The sequence below is a fragment of the Pongo pygmaeus genome, chromosome 1 (genome assembly GCF_028885625.2).
Source record: "Pongo pygmaeus isolate AG05252 chromosome 1, NHGRI_mPonPyg2-v2.0_pri, whole genome shotgun sequence".
In the NCBI taxonomy this organism is placed as follows: Eukaryota; Metazoa; Chordata; class Mammalia; order Primates; family Hominidae; genus Pongo; species Pongo pygmaeus.
Genome location: NC_072373.2, coordinates 189137126 through 189151564, shown reverse-complemented (window position 1 = coordinate 189151564; position 14439 = coordinate 189137126). Strand labels below are relative to the sequence as shown.

Genomic DNA, 14439 nt, shown 5'->3' with positions numbered 1-14439 from the left:
CCACTGTCCTAAGGTCCGGGAGCCAGGCCCACCCTACCCTGACTACCCCAGGCCACAGAGCACTGCGGACTCTGCTAATTCTGGCTATTACCTCATTTGCTGCACCTGTTCTGCCTGGAAGGTTTAGGTCTCTAATGAACCAAGCTAGATGCTGGGCACACAATGGGTGTACAATAGCCATGTATGGGAAATGCCCTTGTCATCGCAGGAGGAAAATGTTGGAAGGAGCTTCAAAGTCCATGTAATTCGACCCCCGCCAGGCTGAGGTTCTCCCTGCTTCTGATCTAACTCTGGGCCCAGGTGCTGATGGCACCATTAGACAAGATCACTGGCTGTCTTGGATGCTGGCAGTGCTGCTTGAACCAACACAGTGAATCAAGTGGCCCACAGTCCCAGTGCCGGTTGGTGCCGAGTTCCATCTAGATCCAGGTCTCAAGACTCTGGGCCCTTTCCCACTCCATGTGGAGGCAGAATGGAACCTAGATGGAACCTGGCAGCCTTGGGTTTGACTGTGGGCTCTGCCACTTGCTAGCTGTGGGCTCTTGGGCAAGTTCCTTAACCTTCTGAGCCCTGGTTTCTGCAACTGTGAAGTAATACCTACCTCATGGGGATGCCGGAGGACTTGATGAGGTGACACACGTAGAGTGGCAGCAGAGTGTGCCCGGCAGAGGACAGACCCCTGTCCCCATGCGAGTCACTCTATTGAGCAGCCCAGGGGCTCTGCCACGCACCATGCTGGGTGTGGAGGAAGAGATGCTAAGATGATGCTTTTGGTGAAATGGTTTTACCTTTCTCAGGAGAAGGCACCAGGGAGCCCCCCAAAGGCCTGCCTCTCCTCTGCCCCCGCCACGGGGGTGCAGGGAGGAGTCAGGATCGGAGGTGACTTTGCGGGTCCAGGAGTGGACACTGGATGGGCAGCCCTGAGTGCTGTCCGGGTCCCTCTGTGACTGCCCCTCTCCAGGCCTGTCTCCTCCTCTGTGAAAGGGGAAGGTGGGGCACACGGCTGCAGGCGCAGCCTGAACACCACTTTCCTGTTGAGGGCCAGGGCCTCAGCTTGTCAGGCAGAGCCACAGCTTCTCACAGTCATCCCAGACCCCACCAAAGCCTGACAGGCCTGGAATGAAGAGGAAAGGCAAGTGAGAGGTAAAGTGATGGGTGTCGGGAAGAGGCGGAACCTCCGATAAAAGGGCATCCACCAACAACCCTGCCTGCCTCATTCGGCTTTGACCAACCGATCTCTCCCCGCTCCTGCTGCTGGCAGACCTGAGGCCATCTCTGTCCCCTGAGGCGATCAGTGCAAGGGCCTGGACATGGCACAGCCATCCGCTGGCCTCTGGGAACCATCTGAGAAGAGGGACCCCCAGCCACCACAGGGCCACCCACAGGCCTCCCCAGCCCCACCTACTGACGCATTCCTTAGCCAGTTTCCAGAGGCCTGAGCTGCTGCCACGACGTCTGACACAAGAGACGAGACACACACGGCAGACAGAGACAGACAGGAAGGCAGGAGGGGCTCCCCAGGCCCTGGTGTAGCCGGTTGGTAGGGCCGGGAGGGCCGCCTGGGGCAGGCCTGGAGGTGGCCCAATGGGGAGGCGCACAGCCCGGGACACAAGGGGCCTGTGTTGTCTGAGCTGATGGCTGACGGGGCCCAGCCCTCCACAAAGACACCTGGCCCCAGAAACAGACAGTAGCTCCAGCGCCCTGCTCTCCCTTCACCCCCATACTGCAGAGAGAGCTAACAGGGAGCCTTCCCTGCTTCCATTGCCACCAGCCCAACCTGGCCTTCCCTCTGTTAGTCAAACAGTTTCAGATTCCACCATTTCCCATCAGCTCCCTGCGTTGGTTCTGGAAGGTTCTAGTCTTCTAGAAGCCCCTGTGAACAGTTGAGGAAGAGCTCAGGGCACTGCTTGATCACTGGTTGAGAGCATGACCTCACAGACCTGGCCTTCAGGACAGCAGGGGCAGCCTTACCTCGGGGGATGCTCTACACCCCTGGAAATGGGGAGGGCCTACAGCCCCTCTGTTCAGATTACGCACTCCGGACCCTCCAAAGCCCTCCAGGGCCCTGGCTCTGTGCTGGCTCAGAGAGACCCAGGAAGGGACTGCAGACAGGCTCAGTGTGGCTTCCAGTGAAGACTTCTCCCAGAAAGTAGGGGCTCCCGCTAGGGACCCAAGGCAAAGGGAATTGAGTGGGCCCCCTGCGGGAAACTGCTTGGGCTGGAAACTTCCAGTCTCACGTGGCAGAGTGATGGTTTCCTGAGGCGATGGGCAGCCCAGGCTGCGTGTGGGGCACAGGTGTGCTCTGCATGGCCCTGGGCTGGGAGCTCTCAGGGCTCCTCAGGCTGAGGACAGTGTGGTCCTCTGGACACAGGCTACTCCAAGTGCAGCTTTTTGCCACCCACTCCAGCGAAGGGAGGGAACTAACTGCTCCCTTCCCTGGATGGAAGGTGATGGGGTGATGCCCTGGAGCTCGGGTCCCGTGTTCTAGTTACAGCTCCAGCATTAACAGTTATTCTGTTTTCTGGGATCCCTTTCTTCACCTTCAAGGGGACTTGGGTGATAAGATTTCCGCTTTTAGAGTTGAAGACCGTCCATTGAATTGTCAGTCAGTTATCCCCATCTTGCTCTTCCATAAAATCTCGACTGGCTGCAGAAGGCCAGAGGAAGTGCGGTTGGAGGGCGTGTCAGGGACAGCCCATGTCCAGGGCGACGCATGCTGGGCAGGGCTGCAGGGATGGAAGACAGCTTCAAAGCACCCATGGGGTGGGTGGGGAGTCCTGGGCCTATGTGCCCTCTCTGGGCAACCTTTGGGACATTGTTTATGAGACACCAAGAGAGAAGAGGATGGGGGAAAGGCAGTGGGAGGGCAGGCACCTCCGTTTAAACCAAAACCTTGGCAGGAAAATTTGAGCTCAACTTGCAGATGATGGCGAGGGGACAGAGGAGGGCAGGGGTTCAGTTAATGGGGTCAGGAGACCAGAAATGGGAACACAGTCAGAGAAGAGGCCACTCTCCCAGGGGATGTGATAAACTGGCCCCTGACCTGGTATAGAGAGAACGGAAGGGGCCAGGCAGCAAGAGCACGGAGGAAGTGAAGAAGGGTAGGGACCCTGCTGGGCCCCCTCCAGAGCAGCTGCCCAGCCTCGCTCGCTGGGAGCAACTTTGCCAACAGAAGAAAGGTCAACGGGTGGCACAGCTGAAGGATGCCCTTGAGTTTCACCCCCTGAGAAACCGCGGGGCTCCCAGAAGCCCCCAACTTGCTCAAAGGAGAAGACAGGACCCTGATGTCCAAACCCTGACCCAGGAATCTATCAAGCTCAAGAGGCTGAAGACACCGGGGTGCCGAGAGCCCTGGGTCTCCCTCCAAGGCGCTTCAGTCTGGAGTGAGCAAGCTGCCAGGACCTTCCCTGCCTATCCTGCAGGAGGAGAGTGCAATCCAAGAATCTCATGGACTCAGCTCCTTTGTCCACACCAGGGGCCTGGCCTGGGTGGCTGCGGCAGGCCAGGCCATGCCCATCACCCATCACAGCTCTCTGGGATGCATGCCTTTCACAGCAGGCCCCTCCTTTCACCAGTGACTGCCAGAGCCTATCCTGACCCTGATGTGGGGTGTGGCTGGGGCAGGGGTGACAGGGCTGCCAGTCTGGGAGTGGGGGGCCGGCCCTGTGCTGAGAGGTGCAGAGAAGCTGGGTGGAGCAGGGACATGGTGGGAGTGGAGAGGTGGGTGGAGGTCGGCGCACTCTGGCATGAGAAGTGAGCATGTGAGTGTGTTAAGCAGCTGGGAGTGGAATGGATTTCCAAATGCAAGAGTGGCAGTGACGAGCATGGATGCTGGAGTGCCTCAGATCAGTGGATAAACGGCTCAGGAGACATGCAGAAGGGAGGGGAGATGAGAGAAGATGCAAAATCAGGAACGGTGAGCAAGAGTGCCGCACCAGGCTGGGCAGGCCAGGGCCAGGTGGCCACAGGTGCAGGGGCTGTGTGTGTGTTCCAGGAGGATGGCTGGGGCAGCCATGGGGAGCCACAGGCCAGTCTGGAGCCAGCTGCTCTGCCACTGGGCACCAAGCTGGGTGGGAACCCAGGAAATGGGGCTGCTCCAGGCCCCCTGCAAAGAGGTCTGGGCGCCTGAACTCTGTGCTGGGACTCCCAGAGGGGAGCTCCCTGCAGCGGGCTGGGGCAGTGCCCCAGCTGACTCTCTCTTACCTTTGGTTTTAAAAGCAAAGTGACAGTGCTTGCACACATAGGGCCGGACGTCAGTGTGGGTGCGGATGTGTTTCTTCAGCATGCTGGGCTTCTTGCAGCGAATTCCACACTCCTCACAAACATATTTCCCTCGGCCGCGGCCTCGCACATATACATACTCTTCGTTTGATTTGTACCTATGAGCAACAGGCGTCATAGTAAAGGGAAAAAAAAGGAGAAGAGGCAGGTTCCCACCTCAGAAGATGCACGCGCTTCCTAGCTTCATCCAGCCCGTTACAGATGAGAGGAATGGAGGCCACGGAACCAGAGAGGACCACGACAGTGGGAGGAGCTGAGTCACCCTGGTGATCCACCGCGGACCCCTGCGCCCCTCCCCCTCAGAAGGGGGAGCTGCACTATTCTTCCTCCCCCAGAGCAGCAGACACTGGTGCTTCCCACCGAGGGGACGTGGAGCTGCAGGGTGCCAGACAGCCTCCTTGGCAGAGCCAGCCCAGCTACAGCTTCGCTCACAAAGAACAGCCACCGCAGGCCACCAGAGTCCCAGAGAGGGAATGATGATAATAAAACAACAGCAGCCGCTCGGGCAGCTGCCATTCACCAAGTGCTCACTCTGCCAGGCACTTTACCCAAATCAAAAAGCACAACCACCTCACCATGGAGAGCCCGTGAGACCCCCGAGACTTAGAGACAGTGAGAGACTTGTCCAAGATCCCATAGCCAGAAGGGGCCAGAACCAGGCTTTGAACCTGCCTGCCCCAAAGTCTGTCCAGTCTGCCAGGAAGCCGCTCTGATATTGATGGGAGGAGAAGGAACAGGGACCACCATTGCTTCCCTGGCTTCAGAGTTTGGAATGAGGAGTCCTGAGCTCTCTCCCTCACCTGCACCTCAGCCTGCAAGCTCTGCAGGATGCAGGGTCCCAGCCACCTGCCACATCGCTTGGGGTTCCATCTGGAAGTGCCATCGGCTTTCAGAAGCTGCGCCTGAAGCACGAATCAGAATGCTCTTATTTCCACTTAGAAGGAAACCCACGAGTCCCACATGCGCAACACGATCACGATGAAGCTGTCTTGTTGGTCTGATGCTATACATGTGCAAGTCTCAGATGCGGTGGGGAGGGTGGCAGGGGGCGCGCCAGGAGAGGGGACCCTGGCATAATTCCAGAAGAGCCTTCTGACTCGTGAAGCCTGAGAGGCCACTGGCACCGCACGTGGAGGAGGCGTGGCTTCTCAGCCTGTGGCGCGCACCTTCCAACGCCAGCCAGAGTTGCCCGTGCCCTACTCATGCCGCACCACCTGCCCCTGCCTGGTTCCAGCACAGAGGGGCAGGAGGTGGCTGGGAGGAGGTGAGCAAGGGACAGCGTGTCGGGGCGGGGGGGCTCCACCCTGCTCCAATGGGGCTGTCAGCTTACAGTTGAAAGGACGTCGGAAGGAAGGGCTTGGAAGAGGGGACTTAAGGGAGAGAGCCCGCTGGCAGCAACGGAACCACCAGCACCACACCCCCACCCTCACACTCGCCCTCACACATGCTCACACCCACACACTCACCCTCACACGCTCACCCTCACACACACTCACCCTCACATGCTCACCCTCATACTAAAACATGCTCACACCCCACACTCACCCTCACACTCACCCTCACACTCACACATGCTCACACCCCACACTCATCCTCACACTCACCTTCACACTCCACACCCCTGCACTCACACTTGCTCACACCCCCACACTCACCCTCCACCCTCACACACCCTCTTCCTCACACACACCTTCACACTCACCCTCACCCTCACACACCCTCACACACACCCACACACGCACACTCACCCTCACACACTCACCCTCACACTCACAGTCCCACACATGCTCACCCTCACACACTCACCCTCACATACACCCTCACACACCCTCATCCTCACCCTCACACTCCCTCACACGTTCACCCTCACACACTCACCCTCACATGCTCACCTTCACACACACACGCTCACCCTCACACACACACCCCCACACATTCACCCTCACACCTGCTCACACCCCCACACTCACCCTGACACCCTCACATGCTCACCCTCATGCTAACCTCACACATACACCCCCACACTCGCCCTCACACCTGCTCACACCCCCACACTCACCCTCACACACACCCTCACACGCTCACCCTCACACACCCACGATGCTCACCCTCATACACCCCCACACTCACCCTCACACCTTCACACTCCACACCCCTACACTCACACCCTCACACTCCACACCCTGCCCTTACACTCACCTTTACACTCACACTCCACACCCCCCACCCCCCACCTCCACACTCACACCCCTGCCCTCACACACCCTCACACCCCACCCTCACACCCTTACACTCCAACCCCTGCACTCACACACTCACACCCCACCCTTACACTCTTCACACTCCACACCCCCACACTCACACTTGCACTCACACTCCACACCCTGCCCTCACACTTACCTTCACACTCACACTCCACACCCCCACCCTCACCCTCACACCCCTGTCCTCACACTCACCTTCATACACACCACCCTCACACACACACCCCTGCCCTCACATGCTCACCCTCACACATACACACACACACCCTCACACTTTCACACTCCACACTCCCGCACTCACACTCGTTCTCACACTCCACACCCCACCCTCACACTCACCTTCACACACTCCACACCCCCACCCTCACCCTCACACTCACACCCCTGTCCTCACACATTCACACACCCCACCCTCATGCTCACCCTCACACACACACCCCCGCCCTCACATGCTCGCCCTCACACATGCACCCTACAACCTCGCATTCACCTTCACACTCCACACTCCCACACTCACACTCGTTCTCACACTCCACACCCCACCCTCACACTCACCTTCACATTCACAATCCACACCCCACCCTCACCCTCACACTCACACCCGTCCTCACACATTCACACTCACACTCCACCCTCATGCTCACCCTCACACACACACCCCTGCCTTCACATGCTCACCCTCACACATGCACCCCACACCCTTGCATTCACCTTCACATTCCACACTCCCACACTCACACTCGTCACACTCCACACCCCGCCCTCACACTCACCTTCACATTCACACTCCATACCCCCACCCTCACTTACCTTCACACTCACACCCTTGTCCTCACACCTTCACACTCACACCCAACCCTCACACCCTTACCCTCACCTTCATACTCCACACCTCCACACTCACACTCACCCTCACACTCCACATCCCCACCCTCACTCACCTTCACACACCCCTGCCCTCACACCTTCACACTCCGCCCTCACACCCTCACACACTCACCCTCACACACCCCCACCCTCACACACCGTCACACATACACCCCCCCACTCACCCTCACACTCACCTTCACACTCCACACCCCCACACTCACACTCGCCCTCACTCCACACCCCACCCTTACACTCACCTTCACACAGTCCACACGCCCACCCTCACCTTCACACTCACACCCTTGCCCTCACACCCTCAGACTCACACCCCACCCTCACACACACCCCACCCTCACCACACACTCCACACCCCCACCCTCACTCACCTTCACACTCACACCCCTGCCCTCACATTCACCCTCAGACTCATACCCCACCCTCACACTCACACACACCACCCTCACACTCACCTTCACACTCACACTCCACACCCCCACCCTCACTCACCTTCACACTCACACCCCTGCCCTCACATTCACCCTCAGACTCATACCCCACCCTCACACTCATCCTCACACCCCCCACACACCCCACCCTCACACTCACCTTCACACACTCCACACCCCCACCCTCACACTCACCTTCACACTCCACACCCCACCCTCACACCTTCACACACCCCTGCCCTCACACTCACCTTCACACACTCCACACTCCCACCCTCGCACCTTCACACTCCACACCCTGCCCTCACACCTTCACACACCCCCGCCCTCACACTCACCTTCATGCTCACACTCACCCCCACCCTCACACCTTCACACTTCACACCCCTGCCCTCACACTCACCTTCACACTCACAACCCTGACCTCACACTCTTCCTCACACATGCTCACACCCCCACACTCACCCTCACACATCCTCACCCCACACCCTCACACATGCTCACACCCCCACACACCCTCACACAACTCACCCTCACACACACCCTCACCCTCACACATGCTCACACCCCACACTCACCCTCACCCTCACACTCACATGCTTACACCCATACACTCACACCCTTACCCTCACACGTGCTCACACCCCCACACTCACCTTCACACACATGCTCACACCCCCCACTGATACACCCTCACCATCACACATGTTCACACCCCCCACACCCTCCCATTCACACATGCTGACACCCCCACACTCACACACCCTCACATGCTAACCCTCCACACACATGCTCATACCCCACACCCTCACACACACCCTCACACATGCTCACACCCCACACCCCCACCCTCACACCCCACACTCATACTCCACACCCCATCCTCACACTTATGTTGACACCCCTACCCTCACACACCCCTGACTCTCCTCCCCACACACCCCTACCCTCCCCCACACCCCACCCTCACACATACGTCCCCACCTTCATACACACAGATACACTCACATCACTCACCCCACACCCCCCACACCCTCACACACCCCCACACTCACGCCCCTACACACTCCTACAACCAGGCACTTGCATCTCCACTTGAATACTCATATACCCCATATTTACATATACACACACCACCCTCACAATCATCCACACACACCCCCAGACTCACTTCCACATCTCCACACACTCATACACACATAACCCCAAAATCACACCCCCCACACCCCCACATTCACAGTTACCCCCACAGTCACACTTACATCCTCACACTCCCACTCACACTGATGCATACTCCCACAATCAAACCCACACACCAACACCCCCCCACCACATGGACATGCACCCCCCACCCTAACACACTCACAGTCACACACGCTCACACCCATGCACACACACAACACACTTACTCACTTGCACACTCAGATCACGCTCACGCTCATACACTCTCCTGGCACACTCACCCTCACCTCACACATGGACTGCTGTCCACCAGTACAGGTGGACCCTGTTTTCTTTGTCACCTCAGATTTGGCCAACTGGTGCCAAAGTCTAAAACTGCCCCTTCTCCACCGTGGCCGCCCTGACCAGCAAGTTTTGGCCGTGTCCCCACTGGGGGCCACCTTTCCACGGGATCCAGGACACAGGCCACCTTGCGTCTGAGAGGAGGAACTGAAGGCTGTGGCGGCGGTGCACAGAAATGATTCAGTTCTCTTAGGAAGGGCACTCTGTGGCCAAGCACGAGGTATCTGCCTCAATGTGACAGCAGCTTACCCTCACGCAGCAAATCTCCAGGACCAAAACCAGTTGCTCACACCTGCATCTTAATTCCCATGTCCCTCCATGCCCCTGGGACCTGGTGGCCAGGGAAGATGGCTGAGATGGGGCCCCCTTTCCCAGCTAGAAGAAGACAGAGTGAGGACGGCTTGGTCTCCCCTTTGCACTGGAAGCCCCGCCACCTCCTGGACACTAGCGACCACCTGGCCTTGCTCGTCGGGTCCGTGGCACTTGCTCCCCTCCCGCCACCACCTGCAATGGTGTCCTTCAGCCTAATGGTGTCCTTCAGCCTAGCCTTCACCCTGCTGATCCCCACACAGGCCCACAGCCACTCTGACGTCTACTGGGCCTGTGTGCCAGCCAACCTAGAAGCAGGTGCCAGGGTCCATCTGCCCCAGCTGCTCTCCGACCCCTTCATTTCCTCCTCCACATCAAGCTTAAATGGTACATGGTCTTTCCAAATGGAGAGAGAGAGAGACAGGAAGGGGAGGGAGAGAGAGGACTCTGAGCCTTCAAGGTTGGTGCGTTGACTTGGGGCAGGGTGTACACAACCACGTGCAGCATCTTGGCACATCAGGGAGGGAGTGCAGCCTGCTGGGGAGCACGAGGGAGGAGCCTGGAGGAGCACGAGGGAGGAGAGATGGAGGACAGGAGAGATGGAGGACGGGAGAGATGAAGGATGGGAGAGAAGGGAGGACAGGAGAGAAGGGAGGACAGGAGAGAAGGGAGGACAGGAGAGATGAAGGATGGGAGAGAAGGGAGAACAGGAGAGATGGAGGACAGGACAGATGGAGGACAGAAGAGAGGGAGGACAGGAGAGAGGGAGGACAGGGCAGATGGAGGACAGGGGAGATGGAGGACAGGGGAGATGGAGGACAGGAGAGATGGAGGACAGGAGAGATGGAGGACAGGAGAGAAGAGAGGACAGGGGAGATGGAAGACAGGGGAGAGGGAGGACAGGAGAGAAGGGAGGACAGGAGAGAGGGAGGACAGGAGAGAGGGAGGACGGGAGAGAAGGGAGGACGGGAGAGAAGGGAGGACGGGAGAGAAGGGAGGACGGGAGAGAGGGAGGACGGGAGAGAGGGAGGACGGGAGAGAAGGGAGGACGGGAGAGATGGAGGACGGGAGAGAGGGAGGACGGGAGAGAGGGAGGACGGGAGAGAGGGAGGACGGGAGAGAGGGAGGACAGGGGAGATGGGGGACAGGGGAGAGGGAGGACGGGAGAGATGGAGGACGGGAGAGATGGAGGATGGGAGAGAAGGGAGGACGGGAGAGAATGAAGGACGGGAGAGAGGGAGGACGGGAGAGAGGGAGGACGGGAGAGATGGAGGACGGGAGAGAAGGGAGGACGGGAGAGAAGGGAGGACGGGAGAGAGGGAGGACAGGAGAGATGGAGGATGGGAGAGATGAAGGATGGGAGAGAAGGGAGGACGGGAGAGAGGGAGGACAGGGGAGATGGAGGACAGGGGAGATGGAGGACAGGAGAGAGGGAGGACAGGAGGGAAGGGAGGACAGGAGAGATGGAAGACAGGGGAGAGGGAGGACAGCGGAGAGGGAGGACAGGAGAGAAGGGAGGACAGGAGAGATGAAGGATGGGAGAGAAGGGAGAACAGGAGAGATGGAGGACAGGACAGATGGAGGACAGGAGAGGGGGAGGACAGGAGAGAGGGAGGACAGGGGAGATGGAGGACACGGGAGATGGAGGACAGGAGAGATGGAGGACAGGAGAGATGGAGGACAGGAGAGATGGAGGACAGGAGAGAAGAGAGGACAGGGGAGATGGAAGACAGGGGAGAGGGAGGACAGGAGAGAGGGAGGACAGGAGAGAAGGGAGGACAGGAGAGATGGAGGACAGGAGAGAGGGAGGACAGGAGAGAGGGAGGACAGGGGAGATGGAGGACAGGGGAGATGGAGGACAGGGGAGATGGAGGACAGGAGAGAGGGAGGACAGGAGAGAGGGAGGACAGGAGAGAGGGAGGACAGGAGAGAAGGGAGGACAGGGGAGATGGAGGACAGGAGAAAGGGAGGACAGGAGAGATGGAGGACAGGGGAGAGGGAGGACAGGGGAGATGGAGGACAGGGGAGATGGAGGACAGGAGAGAGAGAGGACAGGAGAGAGGGAGGACAGGGGAGAGGGAGGACAGGAGAGAAGGGAGGACAGGAGAGATGGAGGACAGGAGAGAGGGAGGACAGGAGAGAGGGAGGACAGGGGAGATGGAGGACAGGAGAGAGGGAGGACAGGGGAGAGGGAGGACAGGGAGATGGAGGACGGGAGAGATGGAGGACGGGAGAGATGAAGGATGGGAAAGAAGGGAGGACAGGGGAGAGGGAGGACAGGAGAGAGGGAGGACAGGAGAGATGGAGGACAGGAGAGAGGGAGGACAGGGGAGAGGGAGGACAGGGGAGAGGGAGGACAGGAGAGAGGGAGGACAGGAGAGAGTGAGGACAGCGGAGATGGAGGACAGGAGAGATGAAGGACAGGAGAGATGGAGGACAGGGGAGATGGAGGACAGGAGAGATGGAGGACAGGGGAGATGGAGGACAGGAGAGATGGAGGACAGGAGAGATGGAGGACAGGGGAGATAGAGGACAGGAGAGAGAGGGAGGACAGGGGAGATGGAGGACAGGAGAGAAGGGAGGACAGGAGAGATGGAGGACACGGGAGATGGAGGACGGGAGAGATGAAGGATGGGAGAGAAGGGAGGACGGGAGCGAAGGGAGGACGGGAGAGAAGGGAGGACAGGAGAGATGGAGGACAGGAGAGAGGGAGGACTGGAGAGAAGGGAGGACAGGAGAGAGGGAGGACAGGAGAGAAGGGAGGACAGGAGAGATGGAGGACAGGAGAGATGGAGGACAGGGGAGATGGAGGACAGGAGAGATGGAGGACAGGAGAGAGGGAGGACAGGAGAGAGGGAGGACAGGAGAGAAGGGAGGACAGGGGAGATGGAGGACAGGAGAAAGGGAGGACAGGAGAGATGGAGGACAGGGGAGAGGGAGGACAGGGGAGAGGGAGGACAGGGGAGATGGAGGACAGGGGAGATGGAGGACAGGAGAGAGGGAGGACAGGGGAGATGGAGGACAGGGGAGAGGGAGGACAAGAGAGAAGGGAGGACAGGAGAGATGGAGGACAGGAGAGAGGGAGGACAGGAGACATGGAGGACAGGGGAGATGGAGGACAGGAGAGAGGGCGGACAGGGGAGAGGGAGGACAGGGAGATGGAGGACGGGAGAGATGGAGGACGGGAGAGATGAAGGACGGGAAAGAAGGGAGGACAGGAGAGAAGGGAGGACAGGGGAGAGGGAGGACAGGAGAGAGGGAGGACAGGAGAGATGGAGGACAGGGGAGATGGAGGAAAGGAGAGAGGGAGGACAGGAGAGAGGGAGGACAGGAGTGAAGGGAGGACAGGAGAGAAGGGAGGACAGGGGAGATGGAGGACAGGAGAGAGGGAGGACAGGAGACAGGGAGGACAGGAGAGAGGGAGAACAGGGGTGATGGAGGACAGGAGAGATGGAGGACAGGGGAGATGGAGGACATGAAAGAAGGGAGGACAGGAGAGAGAGAGGACAGGAGAGATGGAGGACAGGAGAGAGGGAGGACAGGAGAGAGGGAGGACAGGAGAGAGGGAGGACGGGAGAGATGAAGGATGGGAGAGAAGGGAGGATGGGAGAGAGGGAGGACAGGGGAGATGGAGGACAGGGGAGATGGAGGACAAGGGAGATGGAGGACAGGAGAGCGGGAGGACAGGAGGGAAGGGAGGACAGGAGAGATGGAAGACAGGGGAGATGGAGGACAGGGGAGATGGAGGACAGGAGAGAGGGAGGACAGGAGAGAGGGAGGACAGGAGAGATGGAGGACAGGGGAGATGGAGGACAGGAGAGAGGGAGGACAGGAGAGAGGGAGGACAGGGGAGAGGGAGGACAGGGGAGATGGAGGACGGGAGAGATGGAGGACGGGAGAGATGGAGGATGGGAGAGATGAAGGACGGGAGAGAAGGGAGGACAGGAGAGAAGGGAGGACAGGGGAGAGGGAGGACAGGAGAGAGGGAGGACAGGAGAGATGGAGGACAGGGGAGATGGAGGAAAGGAGAGAGGGAGGACAGGAGAGAGGGAGGACAGGAGTGAAGGGAGGACAGGAGAGAAGGGAGGACAGGGGAGATGGAGGACAGGAGAGAGGGAGGACAGGAGAGAGGGAGGACAGGAGAGAGGGAGAACAGGGGAGATGGAGGACAGGAGAGATGGAGGACAGGGGAGATGGAAGACAGGAGAGAAGGGAGGACAGGAGAGAGGGAGGACAGGAGAGATGGAGGACAGGAGAGAGGGAGGACAGGGGAGAGGGAGGACAGGGGAGAGGGAGGACAGGAGAGATGGAGGACAGGAGAGAGGGAGGACAGGGGAGAGGGAGGACAGGGGAGAGGGAGGACAGGAGAGAGGGAGGACAGCGGAGATGGAGGACAGGAGGGATGGAGGACAGGAGAGATGGAGGACAGGGGAGATGGAGGACAGGAGAGATGGAGGACAGGAGAGATGGAGGACAGGGGAGATGGAGGACAGGAGAGAGAGGGAGGACAGGGGAGATGGAGGACAGGAGAGAAGGGAGGACAGGAGAGATGGAGGACAGGGGAGATGGAGGACGGGAGAGATGAAGGATGGGAGAGAAGGGAGGACAGGAGCGAAGGGAGGACAGGAGAGATGGAGGACAGGAGAGAGGGAGGACTGGAGAGAAGGGAGGACACGAGAGAGGGAGGACAGGAGAGAAGGGAGGACAGGAGAGAAGGGAGGACAGGAGAGATGGAGAACAGGAGA

General features: G+C 59.1%; 1 protein-coding gene across 6 annotated transcripts in view; it reads right to left on the bottom strand.

Moving 5' to 3' along the window:
* HIVEP3 (HIVEP zinc finger 3) overlaps nucleotides 1-14439 on the bottom strand; it is a 534394-nt gene that overhangs the window by 14106 nt on the left and 505849 nt on the right. For all 6 annotated transcript variants that reach the window (XM_054492548.2, XM_054492562.2, XM_054492556.1 and 3 more), the window contains one exon: nucleotides 4204-4379. In XM_054492548.2, coding sequence (XP_054348523.1) covers nucleotides 4204-4379 — 176 coding nt within the window. The remainder of the gene's footprint in view (nucleotides 1-4203; nucleotides 4380-14439) is intronic.